The sequence below is a fragment of the Enhydra lutris genome, unplaced genomic scaffold (assembly GCF_002288905.1).
Source record: "Enhydra lutris kenyoni isolate GAN:26980312 unplaced genomic scaffold, ASM228890v2 scaffoldscaffold9, whole genome shotgun sequence".
Classification (NCBI taxonomy): domain Eukaryota; kingdom Metazoa; phylum Chordata; class Mammalia; order Carnivora; family Mustelidae; genus Enhydra; species Enhydra lutris.
This window is the reverse complement of record NW_019154093.1, coordinates 19761752-19785896: the sequence shown is the minus strand read 5'-3', so window position 1 is coordinate 19785896 and position 24145 is coordinate 19761752. Positions and strand designations below refer to the sequence as shown.

At 43.0% G+C, this 24145-nt stretch overlaps 1 protein-coding gene and 1 pseudogene across 3 annotated transcripts in view; both read right to left on the bottom strand.

The window, feature by feature from the left end:
- Positions 1-24145, bottom strand: part of LOC111143180 (ELAV like RNA binding protein 4) — an 86463-nt gene that overhangs the window by 12371 nt on the left and 49947 nt on the right. For all 3 annotated transcript variants that reach the window (XM_022496700.1, XM_022496702.1, XM_022496701.1), the window contains one exon: positions 10838-10941. In XM_022496700.1, the coding sequence (XP_022352408.1) occupies positions 10838-10941 (104 nt within the window). The remainder of the gene's footprint in view (positions 1-10837; positions 10942-24145) is intronic.
- Positions 19584-19970, bottom strand: LOC111143181 (annotated as a pseudogene).

Below are 24145 nucleotides of genomic sequence, written 5' to 3'. Positions count from 1 at the left end.
TAGTCAAATACTGGCACTAGAAGATAAGAGTTCATTCATTCCTCCCCTTCCAGGACACTTCCTGGGGACAGGTCCCCTGCTGGGTGCCTCTACTTCAACCATGGTCCAATGAGGAAGGGAGCAAATAAATGAGAACAGTACAGAGGGCTGTTCCTGTCAAGGAACACTCCCGCTCCCAGTGTTAGCTTCCATGTGCAGGGAGCCCTTGGAGTAGGACTCTAGGCCTCTCGGTGCCCCATCACCACTTCCTCTCCAGGGGAAGACTAGAGGGACCATTCGAACAGGCTTTGGTAAGGGCGATCGGCACAGGAGCATCAGCTGCTGCCTGCCTCCTCCCTTCTGGCAGCCGCTTTCTGTTCCAGGCTCTGTACTATGTGAGCAGGTTCTGCTCTCATGTGGGGAGGTCTGTGGTGTCCATAGCACCTGTGACAGGGGCTGTCAGTCTGTCAAAGTGTGGGGCTCTGTGTCAGGAAGCCCATTGTGTTCAGGAAATCCATCTTGGATGTAATCCGTAATAAAGGTGACCTTAGGATTTAATACTCTCTTCTTTTTTGTCTTATCTCTCAACTGGTTTATAGCTAGGATGTGGAAGACAAGGCCATCACTTGTTAGACCCCTTCGAATTATAAGAAGGATCTCATTGACTGGATGTTTTCATGGGCTAGGCATTCTATTCACAAAACTGCTAATCTCTACAACTGTGGTTCATTGTAAGCAGAAATAAAGGTGACAGGTGTCACTGGTGATCCCAGCAGAAAGCACTCTCCTTGAAATCCACTTTACAGAAACTCAGTGCCAAAAGGGGCCTCAAAATTTCTAGGGGAGATCCTAGGCAGCTGGCCACCTGCCTTATATGTTATACAGGAAGCTTACTGCTTCATGAGGTGTCCTGCCCCATCACTGGCCATCCCTGATTATGGGTAAGCTCATCTGTCTACTGAATTCTAATGTGTCTCTTCTACAGCTTCCATCCTTCTCCAATTTCTATTCTAGCAACAAACACTAGGAGCACCCTTCTGTCTGAATCACCCTTTATCCCGTGGTTTTCTCTCACTGATAGGTGCTCGTTAGAACATCAGGCAACTGTATTTTGAGACAGGCCACTCCAAGGAAGTTCTTGGTTATGTTACTTTAACTGACACTGAGCATCTATTCTGGAATTCTGAAAAGAGACAAAAGTCAAGAGCGAGGGCTGTGGGGCTAGAAAGATAGGAATTTAAATCCTGACTGCTTACTAGCGGTGTAAGTTTGGGGAAAGTAACTTAACTTTTCCGAGATGTATCACCTGAGTAACATAGTTTAGAAGATTTCTAACAGAGGACTTGGAGCATTAAACAAGCTAATGCAAATATGTTATATGCAAGCAATGAATCATGGACCACTACATCAAAACTAATGATGTATTGTATGGTGACTAACATAACATAATAAGAAAATTATAAAAACATAAAATAAATAAGCTAATGCATACAAGATTTCTAGGCACTATGGGGAGCCTGGGTGGCTCAGTCAGTTAAGCACCTGATTCTTAATTTCAGGGTCATGTGATCAAGCCCGGTGTCCAGGCTCTGTGCTCAGCAGGGAGTCTGCTTGAGATTCTCTCTCTCCCTCTCTCTCTGCCCCTCAACCCCCTCTCTCTGTGTCTGTCTCTCAAATAAATAAACAAATCTTAAAAAAAAAAAAGGTTTCTAAGCATTATGCCTGGCACACAGATAGTGCTCAATATACAGCAGCTTTGCTGTAAATGCTATGGTCTTACATGAGACTCTGGGAGTATAGAGATGAATACAACAGTCCTTGACATGTAGAACTATGAGTCTAGCAGAGGAGACACACACAGAGACCTATCATTTCAGAAGATCAGGCTGCAGATTTTCCCCAATCTGTTGTAACACCTTACTCTCTGAGTGAGCACAAACTCCCCAGAGCATACGGATCCCAGGGGGGATATTCATTCCCAAGAGCCCAGGAGAATGGCAGCAGAGGACAGACTCTGGAGCTGCCAGGGCCTTCGAGGAGCAAACCCTTGCAGGTACCTCTGATCCCACTTCCAGGAGCAGGGAGAGAAGAAAGAAGCCAGCTGTTTCCTAGAAACGACAGCTTTGATTGTGAGGATCAGCTTACCCCTGTGCCTATGGCTGCAGCCCTGCCCACAGGCAGAACAGGTGCCTGCTTATGTGGCCCCATTCCTCATACTTTCCTCCACCTGTCACCTGATACATGATATTCTTTTACAAGGGGCAAGACCCGACGGTAATATTTCTAATGAACCCCGATGGTACCACTTCTCCCTGCTCAAAACCTTCAGTGGTTCTCCAGCACCTTGTGATGATGATCAAATGCCTCATTTGAGCATTCAAGGCCCTCTGAGATCTGGGCTTCTCACCTCCTGCTAACGCTCCGTGCACTCTGTGCCACAGTTCAAATTAAAAAGTTCAGTTTTCTGAATATGCACTTCATGTCTCTACTCCTGCCTTTGTTCTTGCTATTTGTTCACCATCATATCAAAGCGAACCCCTGCCCATCCATACAGACCCTGTCTGAATACCGCCTCCTCCAAGAGGTCCAGGTACAAATGACTGCTGTCTCCTTGAACTCTATAGATGGTATACATTTCCATGGCCACAGCTATCACAATACCTCCATCATGGAGTTTAGGAGTATCCAAGAATATCAGGAGGGTATCTGGCATATAGTAGGCTGGAAAAACACTTCTTTTAAAAAAATGGTGTAGTGATCTGTTCGTATGCCTACAACTTTAACGAAGTCCATCAAATTACCAAGCGGACTTACTTAGTAGAAGGATCTCGCTGTTTGTCTAGTGGCCCCCAGAAAGTAGAGATGTGTTAAAGGTTTCATGGGCTGACTGGTGGAAGAGCTGGTCTCAGAGATGAAGACACTCAGTCTTCTCACTAAACTGCACCTCCTGACTCTTGCTCTCTGTTAGACTGATAAGATGACTGAAGCCACCTGGGAGTTGCGTTATACTTCCCACTATACAAAGCCTCTATATATGGTGCCTGAGGCTTAACAAGACTCAAAGTTCTTTCCTTACATTTTTAAAAAGCATCTTTGAAGCATGTACATCTCTGAAACATGCAGACAGGAAACAGACTTACCCTCTCATGTAACTTTCACCCAGGGATAACCCTATTCACTTTTGCCTTCATTCTGGGGAGCATTACTTGGGCAACCGACTATAAACTATGAGGACCCAGAAGTGAGACATTATTTGTCCCATTTTCTAGATGACATACTCTGGGTCAGTGAGATGAAGTACTTGTCCAAGGTCACATAGCCGAACTAAGACAAAGCTGGATATGACTCCAAGATCTGGGATCTTTCCACTGTGTCAGGCTAATGTGGACAGTGAAATAAAAGCTGTGTGCTTGGCACAAATGGCTACTTTCCCTGGAAAGTTACCAAGCTGACAAGATCACGCTATAATATTTTATTAGTTACATTGTTAGAGCTGGAAGACACCATTTTGCAGATGAGGAAATGGATCCAGAGAAGTAAAAGTAAGTCACCCAAGGTCATCCTGGTAGTTTTTGACAGAGCTGGGACTTGACTGATTCTTCATCGTAACTCAGTGCTCTTTCAAATGGACAACAAAGGGGAAGGGAAGTGGGATTGGCTCTATGATCTTTGACGGACCAGGTGATTTGCCCTGGGGCTTCATGACAGTCACAGAGAAGAGATTCTTTATTCCCCACAGCCACCAATGTTTCAGGCCAGCGCTGTCCAGTAGAACTTTCTGGGATCATGAAAATGTTCTAGATCTGAGGTGCTCGATGGTGGCCACTAGCTACATGTGGCTACTGAACACTTCCAATATACCCAGCATGACTGAGGAATGGAACTTTTCATTTTACTTAATTTTAGTTAATTTAAATTCAAATTTAAAAAGTCATATGTAGCTGGTGGCTACTTTACTGGACAGAAGAGTCTGAAGGCCAGAAATCACACAAAATACAGAATCTCAGAGCTCAAGGGTCAGACCCCAGTGTGGTATAGGAATCTCTCCTACATCATCCCCAATGACTCCATCCGAATGTCTCTGACAATCAGAGACTCACTACCACCCAAGGCAAATGTTCTATCCTGAGAGCTGCGCGGGCTCTCTTCCCGAATTCTTGAAATACAGGATTGCACTTCAGAGTCCCTGCAGACTTCTTTTCCCGTAGGAACAGAGAAGCAACCATGGTGGATGAATCTGGGAGGGCAGCGCCATCTTTGCTGTCTTCCCCATTTGCCTCTGCACAACCCTTAGAGTGTCTCTTTAAAACATAAAGCTGAGAATGGGACACAGACATGAAGGACAGTTGACCAGAGTGGATTCCTGGAATCTGGAATCCACAATTCTCCTAACATAGCCAAGGTGAGCTGGCTTTTCTAAGGCAGCTCACACCCCCCTGATGGTTTCTTTCACACTTGTAGACAACTAAAGCCCCCAAACCCCCATTCCACACACTTCTGAAAACCTACGTGTCCTCTCAACCCACACCTGATTTGCTTTTGTAATCCAGACCCAGGACACAGTGGATGACCTTTAAGATACTGGAATTATAACAACCTCACTGGGCAGAGAGAACAGGGACGCGCTAGATCAATCCTTAAAACTCCTACACCGGTATCTGAAATTATTCACCCAGATGAAGTTAGCAGGGTGCTGGGAAGCAGAGTAGTCAAACAAGCTCTCACAGGAGAGAAAGAGCAGCCCAGTACAACGGGGGGTAAATGGGTGTCCAGTTTCCGCTGCTGTGGATGTGTGCCCTCTCTTGGCTCCTTGGGGATTCAGTGATCCAGCCTCCCCTGCTGACCTTGGCAGGGCAGTGCTCCCACACTGTTCTGACTATAGCTGTCGTGGGGGAGGAGAGAAAAGTGCCTTTTTATTATTAATAAGACTGAGGGAGGCAGTCTATCATTTCTGGGTGGGGTGTTACCCGTCAGCAAAAAATGATCTGCTAACTCTCCCGGAAGCACTAAGAGTAGTGATAGGAGAAATAATTGCTTATGCTGAGTGCAAAGAAAAGATGCTTCAGCAGAACAAAGGCCTTTAGCAAGGCAGGTAGATGGCGGGGTGAGGGAGGGGCAGTGCCCTGATGACCCTTGGCAAGAGGAAGAGGTGGGAGGGGCAGACCGGACCCTGCAAAACTCCAGTGTGGAGAGATCCCCTGGAGGCACCGTTAGCGCTTATTAGAAGAATAAAGCGAGGATGGAGAAATGGCTAAGACGCATTATGGCACAGAGATGCCAGAATACAGGAACTCCGTTTGTTCTCCTTCCCAGAGAAGGAAGTTTTTTCCTTCTGAAAAAGCCCTCACTCACACCTCCCCCTTCTCCAGTCCTGCTCCCTCTGGAGCTGGGCTGCGTCCTTGTGATAAAGCTCCCTTCCTACTCTCACAGCACCTCTCCTGACTGCCTGCCAGCCTTCCTGGGTTCACTCTGCATGGCAGAGGCAGACTTTTGTCCCCTCATCCCGGCTCCGGTCCCGAAATCACTCACACCCCCAGTTTGCACAAGAGTTGTGCTCTGGGAATGTCTTCTTTAAAGTCACATTTTTATAAATTGAATAATAGCTTAATGCAATTATTAGAAAAAGACATGACACAAAATCATTTGTAAACCTGTAATGCAATGACAAAAGGAAGGAAACATATAAAAACATTGTTTACAGTATTGAGTTGGGAATGGCTGATACTGCCTTCATTATATGATAATGCATTCTCCAAATTATTTATAAATAAGCATGCCTTGCTTTTAAAATGAGTAAAAAAGTTCCTAAAAATCTCATGAAAACCAGTGTCTAAGGATGACAAACACCTTCAGCCTGCAAGCCGCTGGTTTCATCTGTCAAACACCCCAAGTGACACACCGCTGCCAGATGAGCCTTCTTGGAACTTTACTTTGTGCAGGTCCCTCTCCTGCTCAAACCTCACACAGCTTCCTTCTTCCCACCCCTCCACCCCAAGCCAGTGGGAGCCCCTGCATCCCTAAGACTGCCCTATCCCACTGCATTAGAGTTGGTCCATTGCATGTCTGTTAACCCCACAAGACAGGAGCCCCCAAGGAGGCAGAGCAGTAACACTTCTTTATTCCTGCTCCTCGAACTTAAGTTAAAATCCAAATTGGCATCCCGTTACTCTGAAAGGTTTATTGGGAGTGATTCCAAACCCTCATATCCACTTCAGATCACTTTTTACTCAGTGTAACTTGAATATCAATCCAAACTTTTTGTAAAGATAGCCCTTTTGAAGGTACTACAGACCATCTAATTTTCTGTTACTAATTAATACAACAAAGAGCTGGACCACTACCGCTGGATTCAATGGAGTGCTTCCCATCAAGAGGCTGAAATTACAGTGAGAATTCAGAAGCTGCTGTTTTAGAATGCATGGAGAGAGGAGAGAGCCCAGGACTGGGACATCTGGTGTGCGGTTAAGGAGAACCGAGAATCATTTCCCAGAACCCACAGCCATTTCACCCAATGGTTCCCAGAGTCTAAAGTGATCTCTATTGGAGAGAAGTGAGGAAAGAAGCTGAACAATTAGCACTCTCAAAGCCCTAAACAGGGCAAATCATCTCCACTGGGTCCAGAGTTGAAATCCTGAGAAAAGACCCAATTTCCCAAGTGAAGCTCCAAGCTGGTCTGGCAGACTAGACATGTAAGCCTATGGTCCATGCCCCATCCCTCTCTGACACACATGGATGGGAAAATCCCCAGGGCACTGTCACCCCTGGGTCATCTAAATCCCAGGACCTGACACAGAGCCAGGAAACAGGGGTTCAAGAAGAAACGACCTGAAGTCAGGTCTATCCCCAGGTCTATCCTTATGGCCCTAACCACAGGTCTGTTTACTGAAGAACCTGGAGGGACCACACAATTTGTTTGCTTTTTATATCTCCTTCCCATGCCAGGGAGTATAACCTGTGTGTGTGCAGAGCCAATACACACCCACACAATCTTACAGAACACATGTGCTGCTGAACAAACACACAATGTGACCTTCCAATACTTACGGCCCATTGCCAGAGTTATTTCTGAAGCACACTTGCTGACTCCAAATCTCACTTGCCAACTGCGTGATCTTGGGTAAGTCTCCTAACCTCTCTGGGCCTTCCTTTCCTCAACTGTATGAAGGAGTGAATAGAACCTTCTTATAGGGCTATCTTAAGAAGTAGAGTTAATGCATGTAAAGCATCCACCCCGAGAGATGTTTCAAGGATTAAATCCTATCAAGCATGTAAACGGGCTAGAATACTGTTGGACACAGGTTAAATATTCAATATAAGGTAGCATTACTATTATTCATTGTTAGTGTAATATAATAAGTAATCATTACTATTTCCTTCTTGGGGCAGAACGCTTCACAGGACCTTCAGATGCTAACTTGGCTCAGCTTCTGGTCACTTGTTTGCCTTTGGACAAGTCATTTCATCTTTCAGCCTGGCCACTTTTCCCCACGAAACAAGTTATAAACCAGAGAATAATCCCTCTGTAGTCACATGTCTGCAAACATGTACTAGATGTTCCTAGGAGATCACTGTAACACACGCTTCTGAAGAATGTACTTGTTTCTTCCAGATAGGCACATTATCTGCAGTCATCCATACTACTTGTTGGGGCTTAATGAACAAATCACACTCTTTCTCTGTTTTGATGCTGTGTCTGTGCCAAGATTGTATTCTCCTTGAGGACAGAGGCCTGGCCTTGCCCTCCACGTGCCCTTGGCATTGGCACACAGTCACATTCCATCCCTCTTACTAAAGGAGCAATGAAAATTTGTTAACAGGGAACCATCATTTGTGGGCACCTTCCCCTAGCAACCCAGTAACGAGCCACCCACTTCTAATAGGCAAAACAGTGTTTGTGTATTCAAATTGGACTCCAGAGGCTACAAACTGTTTGTCCACAGGTCAACTACCAAATTTTGTTTGCCCCGACCACCTATGATTTAAAATTTTTAAGTTGGTTTCCAACTTTTAAAAATTGAGAGGTATGGCAAGAAAAAAAAAATCTAGATTTCAGCTTTTATTGAATAATTGGAAGATCTGGCAATAATCCGGGCTTAAACAATCAGCAGTAGCTGAAGAGTAGCTGCCCTCTTTATTGCTCTCTACCTCACTACATTCTCTACCACTCCCTCAGGGCTTTCCAGATCTATCCCAAGCTGTTAATCATTGATTGTCAAAACATAGGAATTAACAAACAAACAAACAAACAAAAAACAAAAAAAAACCCCCAAACCCTTAGGAATTAACTCTTGGTGTGCCTGCATCTGTGTTGTGCATTATATTTAACGCAGGGTGTTTTGCACAAAGCAGTCCAGAAATGCATCACAAATGCGAGAAGGAGGGACACACTTGACCTCATCTTGCAAACATGTGCTAAATAGTTCTGGGGAGATCTCTGTAAAGCATGCTTCCAGGAGGATACTTATGTTTTCCAGATAGGCAAGTTATCTATTCCTTCATGGGAGCCAGAGCAAAGACATAAATCTCGTGTCACTTATCAAAGCAAACTGAAGCAGAAGTAAACAGTGGCCTGAAAGGCAGAAAAGCAATTTTAAAAAATTAATAAATGATGAGACTATTAACAGCACATGAAAAGGGTTTGCTTTTTTCCCCTCCTCTTTAATATGATTTTTTACCTTAAACATTGTGTCCCTTTAGGAAAGGGAAGAAAAGTTAATAAAGGAACCTATCACTCAAACTTAATTTTGAGTATGGCAAATAAACTGCTTTAATGAAAGGGCTGAAATCCCTAGGTTTGCACATTAAATTTTCATTCGTAGTAGAGAATGGAAATTATTGATTCAGCCGGCATCATGCATTTTGAATCCTACAGTGCCTCGGAAGCCCCCGTTACTGCTGGGTGCAAATGTGTGGGCAGCGTTTTGATGCAGGGTGAGCGCAGGGTAGGTGAGGGGGTGGGGCAGACTGTCTCTTCATAGAATGAAAATAATCAATGTTCCTCGTCTGTAAGATCCACCTAGACAAAGCACTGCTTCCAATGGCACAGTGGATCAGGGGTTGCATTCTGAGATCGGAAAAGCCAGGTTCAGTCAGTCTTCCAGGAAGCCCAAACAGCTTCATGGGAGATTTTATATATGGCAGAATGGATGGCCGATGATTTGATCCTAAACTCTTGGGAAGGTTTGGGTTTCAAAAAAACTGGAGAGGAATGAAAAGGACTTTCTCAGTTCAAGGTCAGGGCGTCCATCAAGGGAAGAGTAAGTGTCTGACAGTCTAACGCTGAACGGGATAGCACAGAAAAATCAATCAAAACCACAAATACAGCCTCAACCCGGTGTGGCCTCAACAAACAGTCAGGGATGCGAGCCTCCCATCTTCACTTAAAGCATAAAAATAGGTATGTTTTTCCTTTGAAAGAAATTAATCCTCCTGCCTCTCAGAGGACTACCTCATAATTAAACAACTCTTAATTATTTCTCCACTAGATAGCTCAAGGGATTGATTTTAAGATGAGAAGGAGGCAGCCAGAGTCAGGCCCATTTTGGGGTCTGTGTGTACCACAGACCGTAAATATCAGGAAAGCAATCATCTTTCGAAATAAAATTAAACTCAACTGCAAAAGTAAAGCTGCTTAAAGGAAGGAAGGAGCAAGGGAGGACAGACAATCATGTAATATATTCCAAAAAAGAAGGTTTTTGTTTTGGCTTCGGTTTTGCTTTGATTGCCTCCTAGCTAAGATTATCTGATGCCAATCGTCTCCTCTGTCAGTCTGGATGTTGAAGAAGTAGGTGTGTTGAACCAAAAAGTTCTGCTTTTGTGTTTTCGTGTGCTGAGAGCTGGTGCCATCTATAGATCTCCATTCTGGGAGAGGTTTCTCTTTTGTCCTACTTTGCGTCAGACCTGCTGTCGTGAGGATAAGAGCGCCCAGGAGACACCTCCCTGTGGTTTAATAGGCTATGAAGGATGGGACTCATTAATGGGCTGGCAGCTGCCCCCAAGCAGGATGCTGCCTGGAGGTGGAGGAAGAAGGGGAAGGGAGGCTGAGGAGGAGGAGTCTCCATCCAGGAGATCACCACTGGCTGTGGGAGGGGGCCTCAAAGCAAACAGCGCCACTTCCTGAAGGCTCCCTACGAGATGAAGTCTGAACCAGTGTGACACACAGTCACAGAAACCTCTGTCTGGAGGAGCAGGCTCTGGGTAATTGCTTCTCTTTTTCAACTTAAAACAATCCCACCTGAGATATTATCTATAGCCCTGATTATTTTCCAATGGTTCGAATGTCACTTTTTCTGTCATTCCTTTACTATGTTCCTAACAATTTTATAGTACCCATCCTTATTACACTAGAGTTTATTTATAACTGATTTTGTCTTTTCTAGTCTCAGTTAGGAGATGAATTGTCCACCCTTTGGTAAAGTCGAACTGTTCAGCCTGGCCCATGAGGCCCTTGCCCACCTCCCATCCAAACTTAGGCCATGCTAGTCTATATGCTGTTCCCCACTCATAATGTTTACATTCATTTTCACAGCTTCTCATGTGCTGTTCCCTGTGTCTGGAACAGCTTTCCAGCCCCAGCTTCTTCCTATGGCTCAGTTCTGGCCATCTTTGCAGACTTGGGCTCACAGGCCTTCCTGGTGGGCCCTGACACCCCATCTGCCCTCTGTCCCCTCCCTCTACTCAGCCCACTTCTCATTCTTTGTAATGATCTGTATCCCCCATTTAGTACAGTGGGTGATAAATGTCCTTTGCATGAATAAAGAACACCACTTCCAGCTCCCTCATAGCCTGGATTTATTAGATCAAAGGGATGAAATTTAACCAGTGCTGTCCAGTCAGGAGCCGGCATATCACTTCTTACCTTTATGGTTTTGGTCTGGAGTCTGAGTCCATTTAAAGTGTTGATGGCTTTCTCTGCATCCTTTGGATCAATATAGTTAACGAATCCATACCCTAAACTCTGTCCTGTGGAAACATTTAAAAAAAAAGAGAGAGAAAGAGAGAGAGAGAGAGAGAGAGAGAGCTCAGTATCTTTATAGCAATAACAGCTCCCACTGCAGTAAGGAGTCAAAGCTTTCCTTTAGTATATGATGCGTTTTACAGCAGGGTTTACCCCAGGTGGAAAAGTTTCCAGTTCTTCCATCTCTCACTTTGGTCAGCCTATGAACTCACAGGAGCCACCCAAGTTAGGAATGGGTGAGCGCCCCTGCCCATCCACATACATACATAAGTGTCCGCTCAATCAGAAAGAAGTGAGAAGGTCGTGGAAAGAGAGCAGATGTGGTTTGTTAGAATTTAACTGGAGTCATGGGGCTTTTCCTATCAGCTGTGGGACAGTGGAGAGAAGTCATTTAATGTCCCGTTTCTTCCCCTACATGTTTTCTCTGGAGATAATAGCACTTGCCACAGACAAGTTTAAAAGCATTAATGAGATCTTGTGCATAAAATGCCTACCAAATACGTTGCCTAGAATATAGTAGCTGCTCAACGAAAGGCAGCTATGCTACGCTGAGTCCTGTGAAACTGGGGCGAGCTGAATGCAGTAGCTGTGTCTGCTGCCTCAGTCATGCCAGCCACGCCCACACGCGGAGGAATGTAGCAGGATCTGAGCAGCAAAGACAGAGACATTTATAGTGAAGGCATGACCAGAATTTAAAGCAGTTGCTACAAATCATTGGTTGCCCTCATCATCTCCCCAGCCCAAGAACAATTTAAAAAAAAAAAAAAAAAGGAGGGTTCTATTGGAAAGGACTGGGGAGCTCCTAACACAAAGGAGAGAGTGCAAACACATTCTGCAAAGAAGGTTTAGCTCCTTTAGGTGGAGATGGCATCAACTTGTCTGCAAAGAGAGGTAGCAAGTGACAGGGCTCCCCCCTAAGTGAAATAAAAATAATGTGCTTGCGATCGTGCCACTGATTATAAATAGTCCATCAGCTCTGCCATGTGTCATCAGCCAGAAATATCATTAGGAAACTTTACATTTTCTGACATACCCTTTAAGAAACACAGAGCTTAGGGTGGCTGCAAAACCAGCTTGAACTTCCCAGGCAATGTTATTGATTTGTGGGCGGCAGCAGAGCCGAAGGGGAGGAAAATGACAGGACGTCACATGTCAGGGAAGACTGATTACATAAAGCTCTTTTTGGAGTACCCGGGCCAGGTCTGGGAGACAATACAGCAAAAAGCCTGCCATGTCCTGGTGACAGGAGCCCATTTCAGCAGCCAAAAAATCTTTCCAACAGCTTCTGTTTTGCTGGTAAATGTCTGTGTTTGTGTTGGTTGTAGGAGGGAACCTGGGAAAACAAGTTGGGTTCTGGATTAGAAAATGGGTGACTTTGTCATCCTTTATAGGACGCAAGCAAAGAGCATCACGAGGAAATGGCTAAGTGCCCATTTTTGTCCCCCAAATGAGAACACTTTCCATTAGAATATTCCTTTGTGTTTTGGAATAACAGGGCTAGAACAGGAAAGACAGGAGCAAACTTTGCCAGATATACCCTTTATAGGCAGAATTAGTAACTGAAGAAGGAGGAGAGAATGTTGAACACTCTCCAGCTGCCAGGCCCCTCTGTGCGCATGCGTGCGCGTGTGTGCAGGAGAGTAAAAGTGTGACAGAGAGAGAGAGAGAGAGAGGTGTGTGTGAATTAGAAGACCCTGCCACATGTTCTGGGAAACTTCTGCAAATCCAAAAATATAAGAGACATTAGTTTAAAAATACCATTTATCCTAAATTTGGCTCCACCTCATCAAGCCTAACTAAATTCACCTAATTAAATCCATTTTCATCATTCAAATTTATCAGTTCCATTTTCCTTGTAAATCAGAGAAGTCTTAAAAATTGCAGTACTAAAATATTCTTATAATTATTCATTTTAAACAGTCAAGCACCAAGTTGAGATGCTTTAAAGGGCATTTTTAAAGCAATAATCTCAACGATAAACCGTAGTTATGAGTTCTAGGAAACAAGTCAGACAGTCAATCTGCCCAGCTAAATTGAATTTGTATGAAATTAAAATGAAATATGAAAAAACACAGACAAAACACTCACCCCTTAACTGCAAACATTAAACCTAAACCCAAATAGTTCATGAGTCATCATACTGATGGAATGTACGTGAAAGAAATTATTATGCCTACCAGTGGTGCATGTTCCCCAATATACTATATCTTTCTTTCTAATTATTCATGTATTTATGGAAATCTAAAGTAAATATAGTGGCTATGATTTTACATTCTATATTTTATCTTTATTTTAGGCGCTTCAGGTCCTAGGAAGGTTCTGAAGGTCAAGTGAAAGAAAGGACTCTTTTTTTTTTTTTAAGACTTATTTTTTTATTTTACAGAGAGAGAGAGCGGGGGTAGGGGAGTGGCAGAGGGACGGAATCTTCAAGAAGACACCCTGTTGAGCGCAGAGTCCAATGATGGGGGGAAGGGGGCTTGATCCCAGGACCCATGAGATCATGACCTGTGCTGAGATCAAGAGTCGGATGCTCAACCGACTGAGCCACCTAGGTACCCCAAAAGAGGACTCCTGCCCAGCAAGCTGTGTCATATCTACTCACCTGCCTGTATCAGTCCCAAACCATCACCTCAGGTTGAAGGCAATTAGCACAACTGTGCTATTATCACCTGCTCTAGGTTTAGAGAGAGACTGCACTTAACATCAGGAATGAGGGTGCTTTTGAGAAAAACTAAAAACCAGATGAACATCGTTTCAGAAAGGAAGAGGGGGAAAGACTGGAGGTTCTCTTTGATATGAAATAATGAGGTGCAAACAGTGAAACAGAACACTGCATTGAACAAGAGGGGAACAGAGGTGGAAAGCATTGCCTGTGAACTGAAAGACATGAGATAAACTGCCACACAATGATATTACTTGTGGTTAGCCTAGTTCGAGAACAGCTTCCTCACGTGCTTCTTGCCAACATAGGAGGAGTCCAGCTAAGTCTAATAAAAAATACTTGATGGAACTAAGCAATCTCTTTTAAAACACTCTAGAGATGATTAAATCCCGAGGTGGAAAATATAAAACCCAAGCCTCATTTCTTTCAAAAATTATTAGTAGTGGGGGAGAGTGAAACGAAGAATTCCGTTTTAACTTGTCTGTATGGTGGGCATACATTGGTGATGAGTTTTGGGTTTGCAGTTCTGTATTTAAATGCACATAGAAAACTATAGATGAAACACATTCACAAAATATACCAACACTATTTCCATGGGGACCCAGAGAGCCACCATGCTGGGAAGGCCCCAGGGGACCCAGTCTGGAGCCTAGAGCGAAGTGTGTGTGTATCTGCATCCCAGAAATAGATAAGGGACTCTTATTATTCCTTTTTCCCAAAATAACTACATCTTCCTTTATCAGCAGTAGCAAGATTTGACCATATAAGTATAGTGACAGGATTTTCAGAACAGAAAATTTTTTTAAATTTTATTTTTGTTCTCAACTTATGAATTTATTTTGATACCAAGTTGGTCAAATAAAACAATTAAACCATTGAGGTTATGGCTACTGAATCATCAATAAAAAATAAAATCAATAAAGAAAAGATGATATTATGAAATGAAGATTGCCTCCAAAATTTAGAAATTATCCTGAATACCTGGCTCCTTGATATTCAAGTGATCCACAGCCCTTACATGTGACCACTCCTTAATAGTCCTGTCCAGCAGGCACAGATGAGGGATCCCCAGTGATGATGCATGGGCAGTAAATGCATTCTTGGCAGTTTGGGATGGAAACTTAAAATTAGAATGTAGTTTCCGAGGGGAAACATTTATACATAATGGCTACATTTTAAGGCACTTCAGTGTATTTTGGATTAAAGAGGTTCATGTTTTTAACAAGCTTTTCTTAAATCTGAACATGAATATCTCTGTTTTGAAAAATTGCACAAATGCACACTCACACACACACGAACACAGTGTCCTCCTACTCTGACATAACAACATCTCCATTCTGCGGTAATAATTTGTATACCAACTTCTCCCCCCTGGAAACCAAACACTTCTCACAAGAACTAGCTTATAAAAGTTTGCTTCCTCGAACATAGTAGGTGCTCAACAAACAGATCAAAGAGTGGATATACCTGTCTGTACCGACCCTCCATTTCTGGAAGAATGCTTTATGCTTGGGGGAAAGGAGGGGGATCTGGGGAATTCTTTTTGCATTTGTGAGAAAGGGAGAGCATGACAAGCTGACACCAAGGATTGGAAAAGAAAACGCAATGAATGTCTGGGTGGGCTCTCCGCCAGCACAGATCAGGTGCTGCCCACCCTCGGAGTTTCTAAAGTGCTTTGCCACCTGTTCTGTCACATCTGACTCCTACAACAACCCCGTGGGAGGGGTAATCATCATTTTATAGATATGGAAACTGAAGATTAGAGAAAATAGTGATATGCCCTCCATTACAGAGCTGGATCTCAGTCTAGATCAGTGGTTGGCAAACTTTTTTTTTTTACGTACGGGGTGAGACAGTATGTAGTTTAGGATTGGCGGGTCCTCTGGTCTCTGTCATGACAACTTTGCCATTACAGCAAGAAAGCAGCCATAGACAGTATGTGTTCCAATAAAACACATTCAGAAAAATAGGCAATGGGCTCAATTTGGCCTTTGGGCCATAGTTTGCTGACCCCTGGTTTAGATCTTTTGAGTCCAAATCCAGTACCCTTTGCCATACTCACAGCTACCCCATTTGAACTAAAATATCACTGACAATGATACCAAAGCCCTGAAATACTTCTGAGGCTTTTTTGAATCATCTAAGAAAAACTCAACTATCTTCAATAATCTGCTCTAATAAACATCTTCATTGTATTCAAATTCTAGGAATCACCATCATAGCTGATTATAACCCATCATTTTCCCGGTCATTCTGGATAGATGTTGTTTTCCCTTCACCTTTGCAGACCTGGAGGTTATGACAGGAGGACCCCAAATGTGACATCCTCATGGTTGATGGCAGCAACAGAGAAGCCATCCCTTTGCAGGGCTGGCTGGAAGGGACCTCAGCATTTCTGCACTGCCAACCTGCACACTTTGCTCTTTCTTTCTTCAAAAATCATCATTCTCCAGAAAGCTAACTGCTACTCTCCTCATCTGCGAAGCCCCAAAGGGGGCAGCCAGATGGGTAGCTGCTGTTGATAAAAACTTCTGAGTTGAGTAAGGAATTTTTGTGAATGTTAGAACCCCTAGCTCAGGCTGAAATTCTGTTCTCAAAACACATGATAAAATCCCCAGTCACCTTAACATCACCTGCATGGCGGTAATCCGCGTGCTGGGTTAACAGCAGCCAACTCTAAATCCCAGGACTCCCTCCCTGCCAGTCCTGAGATGGCTTTCCCTGTTATTGGGTGCCTCAAAATCTACCTGAACACACTCTAAGTGTCAGAGAGGCCTGCAGCTATTACTACACACACACTGATATGTGGGGGGTGTGTGTGTGTGTAAACTATACTTGTCCTATAACGTTGGTTAAGTCATTTAAGCTCTATCAGCCTCTTCTTTCATCTGAAAACCCTGGGTAATCCCTTATCCTCACAATCTTAGCATCGCTGTAAGGGCTAACAACGTTAACACACAGACCAACAGCAGCTACCATCTATTCAGGTTTCACCTTGTGCCAGGCACCATGCTAAGTGGCCTACTAATGTCTCCTAATTTAATCCTGTGTGAAATGGGTGCCATGGGGCCCAACGTGCAGATAAGGAAAATGGGCTAAAACATGTGAAGTAACCGGCAAGTAGGGTCCTAGGATTTGAATAAGCCCAGGTCTGTGTGACTTAGCTCTTGCTTTTCTCCCCACGGGGAGAAAAGGCACGTGAAAAGGCACGGCAGTGTCCAGCATCAGGTAAGCACTCAGGGGGATGAACACACCCTACATTGGGGTCTCTTCCCGTTCTTAGCACTGACTGGGGATATTCTGAGATGCTGGAGCATTCACAGCTCTGTTCCCACCCATCCCACCTCTGCGGGGTTTACCCAGTGCTGGGCAACGGGAGTCCTGGCTTTTCTTCTGCAAGCTCAGGGTTAGGGGAGACAAGTCAGAGGATTTTTCTTTTGGTAGTTCACACAAATGCCTTTCACACAAATGCCTCAAACTAAGTATGGTTTAAAGTCCTGGTACTCTAAGTGTGGTCCCTCTACTAGCATCATTGGCAACATCTGGGGACTTGATACAGAACTGTAATGATGTAAGAAATGTAGTTTCAGCTTATTGCTGTGTGGTCTTGGCTAACTCACTTAAATTAATCTCCCTACACCTTGGTTTCTGAGAAAGCTACACATCCTAATCCATAGTAACAGGGAAGGGAAACTTTGATAGGAAAGTTCTCAGAATTCCTTTGTATACACTATTTCTTTTCTCCCTCCAAATCTGCATTCCTACTTTGTCCCTTTCTGCTGCAGTCATCTCATTTGTAAAATGAACTTAATATTACTTTTTCATGGAGTTATTAGGAAGATTAAAAGTGATAATGCATGCAAAATGCCTGGCATATAAAAGATGCTCAATAGATGTTGGTTCCTTATCTTTTTGCTGCCACACCCCCATTAAATACTGCCTTCTACTATTGTCTATGAGAATGCTATCCCCTCAGTGAGGCCCCAAACTTCTTAAAGGTAGAGAATGTTTCTAATGCTTTACTTTTATATTGGACCACATGATACGCATCAGGCACACAAATTCCATATATAACAGTGGGACCCCAAATGACCAAGAAATTGTTCCTGACTTCAGGGGACTTAATATGTAGAATGCAAAGATGGATGTAAGAATTAATTTTAGTTCAGCAAAAATAATAAATATATCAGAGATACTTCTTTTAAAATTATATACAGGGGTTCCTGGGTGGCTCAGTCAGTTAAGCGACGGCCTTTGGCTCAGGTCATGATCCCAGGGTCCTGGGATTGAGCCCCACATCGGGCTCCTTGCTCAGCAGGGAGCCTGCTTCTCCCTCTCCCTCTGCCTCTTCCCCCTGCTCATGCTCTCTCTCATGCTCAATCTCTCAAATAAAAATGTAAAATATTTTTAAAAAATTAAAAAAGAACTATATACAGGAACAGAGAGGAAATGCAGACTGATTCTGACTGAGCAGAATACAGAAGGCTTCCTGCGGGGAGGGGGGCATTTGAGTTCAGCTTTGAAAAAAAAACAGGAGATTTTGATAGGATTTTCCCATCAAGGGATGAGCTTCCAATCAGAGGGCTGAATCCAAGCACTGCATATTACCCTACAGGTATTTATTGAGCACCTATTATGTGCCAGACATAGTTCCATTTACTGAGATTATAGCAGAGAACAAAAATACTTGTTTTCTGCCATCACTGAATGTATATTCTGATTGGGGGTGATGGAGCAAGACAAGAAACATAAATAAAATATAAAGTTTGTCAGATGATGGTGAGTTCTTGGGAGGAAATAAAGCACAGAAGGGGGAAGACAGTGTAGGGGATGGGGTTGCAACTTTTTAATAGAGGGTCAAGTAAGGATAAGGTGACATGAGAGCAGAGACCTGAGGGAGAGGAAGCAGCTAGTCCCCCCATCTGAGGGAAGGGCATCCCAGGCAGAGGAAATCTGTGCAAAGGCCCTGAGGCAGGAGCGTGCATGGTATGTTGGAGCAATGAAACAAGTGAATGTGAAGGCAACATACCACTGCACTTGTTAAAGGCCTAAAAAGAGGAAAAGGGTAGCCCTGATTCTTTCAGACTGGTTCTATGATGCTGTTGAATAATACATGTATGAAAACACTCAACCTCCCCCCCCCATAGCTTTGCAGATCAGGTAAATACTCTTACTGAAACATCTTTTTGAAACCATCTCTTTATGTGACTCTGTTCCTTACTAGATTGGAGGCTACTTGAGGTCAAGACGATATTTTATTCATCTCTGTGCCCCCAGGACCTACCAAAGGGTCCATGACATTGTTGGATACCCAGTAAATGTCTATTGGCTGAATGGATGAATATTATCTATGCACATACACATTTACAACCTCTTAACCAATTCAAACTCTCATATACCAAACAGCAAGCAACCAGAAAGAGCAACAAACCCTTTTACCTGGGTCTTATCCATGTCCAGAGGAACCAAGCCTATGAGACACATCTGAATGACCTTCAGTCTTTAGTCTGAAGGAGAAAAGACTCTAGAGGTGCGCAGAGCCAATTCTAATATTGGAAGGGCTGTCATGGGACTACAGGGGTAAATTTGCCATGTGGTGCCCCATGGGAGAGAACAAAGATCAGAGAAGAAAGTTAGGGAGTAGATTTCTGCCTTGATAAAAGGAATAACTTTTTTTAAAAAATTTAATTTATTTTTTCAGTGTTCCAAGATTTATTGTTTTTGCACCATAGCCAGTGCTCCATGCACGTATTGGTGGTATTAAGGAAGAACTTTCTAATGCTGATTTATAAGGTGTGGTTGCCTTGGGAGCTGGTAAGGGCCCCATGACTAGAGGTATGCAAAGAGAGACCAGATCAATGTTTTATCAGGGGATGTGGCAGCGGTCAGCAAGATTGACTGATCCCTTCCAATGGTTAGATTCAAAGATTCTAAGTTATATTTTACTTATTTATTTGAGAAACAAGAACCAAGTTTCTCATTTGTTCATTTCTTGAAGTATTCCTTAGTGATATCCTTGGCCTGAAACTCTTCACCATAGTTCTTAACCACCAAACAACTGCAACCAAACACTTTTCAGGGTTTTTCCATCAGTTTCTCAGAGGTCTACCCATTCCCCTACTTTCTTGTTGCCATCGACCTTCATTAGGTGGATTTGGTGTTCAGGACAAAGGGCTCCACCAACTTGACAGACATAGGCTCATCACAGTTGGATGCAAGGCCACAAAGATGGGCTTGGAGCTTGTCTACGGCTTCGGCAGCTTTGTGAATTCCATCTGCTAGGCCATCATGGATGAAGGCAGTCTTCAACAGCTCTAGGAAAGCAGTATTAACGTCCACAACACTTCCAGCAGCAATGCCTTCCTTGGCCATGGCAGTGGGTTATGGGTGGGGCCAAATCTTGAGGTCTCTGCCTCTGTGCTACTTGGTATTAGCAGGGAAAGAGCTAAATTATATTTATTTTAGACCCAACACTCCCAACTGGTTTCAGTTTATCCTGTTTTCTAACTGAGGAAATAAAAAGAGTAGAGAATAATTACTAAGCATCTAGTATGGGCTAAACACTTTACATACATCATTATTTAAATCTTCACAAACTCTGAAGCAGGCATTTTTATCCCTACTTTACAGAAGGGGAAACTGAGCCCCACAAAATAGAAATAACATACCCAAAGTTATTTGGCCACAGAATAGCAGCCAGATCCATTTGATTCCAGAGCCTGTGCACTTTTTTGCTATGCCCTGGCTTCTTGAATATGTGTTCATCTGTATGCTAAACACACCAGCTGGACATGCATGGCATAGTGTGCGTGAGATTTTGAGAGAGCCTGAGTTTTCTAGTACTATCTCCAAGTCCTCATTCTTTCCATTTAATTCCAATATATACCTTCAAAGTATCCCATTCCCACTTCTAACCTGGTTGTGCCTGGATCTGGTACATCACAGAGTGACAGTCTTAGAAAGGACTTTAGTATCAATCATCTTCAAGTCTGTATGATAGATTCTAAAACTGAAGACCAAGGAATAAACAAGGAGTTCGTGGTCTAGTAGGAAAGTCAGACCTATGAATCAATAATGACAGTAGGGTATGGTTCAGTGTTATGACAGAAGGAAAGAGGGCTTTCTGAGATGAATTCAAAAAGATTGACAAGAGATAGCCACACAATAGACAGAGAGGGGCATTATAGCAGGAGAGGACAGCATGAGCATCTGTTCCTCAAGGAGAGAGACCTGCCCCTTGGTTTACAGCCATTACTTGCAGGAGGCTGCTGATTGTTGAGACCAACCTGAATTCTCAATACTGCTTCCAAGTTGAATCTGTGCTCAGATGTATATATGACATCCCCCCTAGACCTCTGGCACAGATCCAGGAATCATTTAGGCATCTGAAATTTTGAGTGTGTCTGCTTTCTGCCAATGACAAACACTATTGAAAATGACAGGACCCAGCAGTCCTTATTTTGAGTTCCCAAAGTATTTAAAGTTACACTGAACCAGTAGGGTTATCTCTAGAGGTTACATTCTGGCTTCCTAAGTAGATGTAATTTACCCAGAAGCTGAGAGCTCATCATGGGGCATCAAAATGGCAATGAACAAAGCACTTGTCCCACAGTGGGCTTTCAATATAAGCTTGCTGAACTGAATGCATTTCTTAGTGGACCCTAAATCCCTTAAGGGCAGGAACGTGAATCTTACAAATGGTATGACCAATGTGCGGCACGTAGTAGGCTTTCAATAAATCTATGTAGAATGGATGAATAAGTTAACAAATTCAAAAAGTGAATAAATAGGAACAAAAATAGTTATTTGGGGGGCAAATGAGTGGCTCAGTTAAGTGTCTGACTCTGGATTTTGGCTCAGGTCATGATCTCAGTGTCATGGTTTAAGCCCTGCATTGACTCTGCTCTGGGTATGGAACCTGCTTGAGATTCTCTCTCCCTCTCCCTCTGACCCTCCCCACTCTCTCTCTAAAAAAAAGAATTTTTTTTAAATTTATTTTTTGAGTGTTTACCATGTGCCAATCAATGTACTGAGTGCTTTGTTTCCCCCACCCCCAGCTTTACTGAGGTATAATTAACAAATAATATTGTAAGATATTTAAAGTATACGTTGTGATGATTTGATATATGTATACATTTATTTACTTACTCATATTTTTGATGAGAACATTCAAGTTCTAGCTGAGTACTTCATGTCTAGCATCTCATCTACCCCCAAAACAATCCTACAAGTTGGCATTATGACTGCCATTTACAATCAGAAAGACCAATGTCCAGAGGCCTCAGACCCCAAGACACAAGTCCATCTGGCTCCAAAGTCCATAGAGACTTTTAATAGAGTTTCCCGATTTCAGAGACAACACAAACCAAACTGTTTAAGTAAAGGTGAAACAAAGCCTCTGTTACTGGGGTAGGCACATGCAAATGCATGAGTATATACAGAACCAAACTGTTAAAGTAAAGGTAAAACAAAGCCTCTGTTACCAGGGTAAGGCACATGGAAATGCACAAAGTATATACAATGATTCCAAGCAGTCCCCAAAACAGGAAGGACCGGTTACAAAAATACATTATTCCAAAAAGAAAGCCAACCAACAAATTCTCAAAGGATTTTTTTTTTTTAACCTCTTTTGGTTTGTCCTGTAAAATAAGTTGCTCCAAATGACAGATCTTCAAACATATATATTTCAATAATAAACCTCAATAAATGACAAAATGAAACTAATCTGAACCTATTTTTCTTCTGTCTTTTCAGGAAAGAAAGGCAATTCATAAGATAAAAAGCCAGTATCAAGTACTTAGTTTAAAAAAAAGAGCTGAAAGGGAAAAATAGGGAATGTGCCAGGGATAATAGAAACCTCAGTGACAACCACCTCACACTCAGCATCTATCACACAAAGAGAAGTGTTCAGACTGATGACCCTGGGGCAGTGAAAAGTTCTTAATCGAAGCAGCATTCAATTACATTATGTGCAGAATATTCTTACAGACAGGAAAGAATAGTCAAACATTTAAACATATTTTTAACGAGGGTTGAAACAAAAAGAGGAGGATTTTGGCAAACTCCCAGCTAGCCAGAGAAATGAACCAGAATTCTTAATTCTTCATTGGCTTGCTCTCACATAAAACAAAAGGTCTGGATGTCAGACAGACAAGACTTGCCACCCAGAAGGGACGTGAACCCACCGGTGATTCCAGAAATGCAGCCAATGTTAGACAACGGTCTAGCAACAAAGGAAGAAGAGGTAGAAAAAGTTATCAGGTTAGTACTAATTACATACTCTATAATTAGCCTTTGGGCAAAATGAGACTGTCTGTGGGTGAAATGTCTGTGGGTGAAAGGAAGTGCTGTGTTTAACACTAAAGACAACAGCTTCCAAAACTCCCATCAGACACTATTTGTATAAAGCATGTGTGGAGGCTCCTGATACAGTGTTGGGATTTAGATTACATGAGATAAAGTATGTGAGAGGGCCTGGCACAGGTAGATGCTTCATAAATATTAACTGAATATAAATCTATTAAAACTGCCTCTATCCAAAGTAAAAGAAAATTCATGGCTCTCGATGAAGGAGATAAATAACTTGTCTGTGCAGAGAGAAGCCAGTATGTCAAATGTGAGCTGGAGAAGGACTTTGAGAATCTTTATCGGTGTGTCATTTCTGAAATGCGCTTGGGGCTCTCTGGCCTTGGACTTACCATTAAGAGCTTGTGAAATGTAGAGATGAGTACCCCATCCCTATTATCAAGGAGTTCACTGATAGTAAAGTGCCAGACAGGAAGCTCATGACCGTGTTCAGTTCCAACAAATGTTAAAAGAGAAATTCCCCAGATCCATGAATAAGAAAAGAAACAAGAAAGAAAAGCGCATTTTCCCTTTTCCTTACTATTCAGTTTTCAGATAAATAATAAGACAAAAATCAAGAAATAAAAACCAAAAACAAAGGACTCATGCAGAAATGGGCCTGTAGAGTAAGAATTACGGAGAGAAGTCATCTTCTTTGATTTTTTTTTTTTTTTCTTTTTAAAGCTAAAGGCTCCTCAGGGAATGGCTATACTGTGCCAGTGTGACCAGCCTCATTACACTGAGTCGAGTACCTGAGAGAGGTGAAAATGAAGGCATGCCCGGGAATGTGTGTGAGAATTACAAAAGGTAAACACCTTCTATGGCTCAGCTCTTTGGGGCAATGGAAAATGAAATGTCACCCTGATAGTCAGAAAGCCAAATGAACTCAAGATTTAAATCGTGCCCAGAACATGCTCAGTATTCAGTGACTTTCACAAAAAAATGCCTAATGTGTGATGGGGCTGCGTTGGTGCTGAAGAGATGGATCCATCTGGCACCACATTCGGTTTCTCTTGGGAGCTAGTAAGACTTTTCTAGGACACCAAGGCCTCCACTTGCCCACCCATGTACAAAAGAGGACCCCACCTCTTTCTTAACAAAAAAAAAAATGAGGTCATCATATAGAACTGTCCCAAACTGCCCCCTTCCCTTCTACCTGCAAACTTATCCCTAATGGAACTCCATCCCTCCCTCCTGGCTTA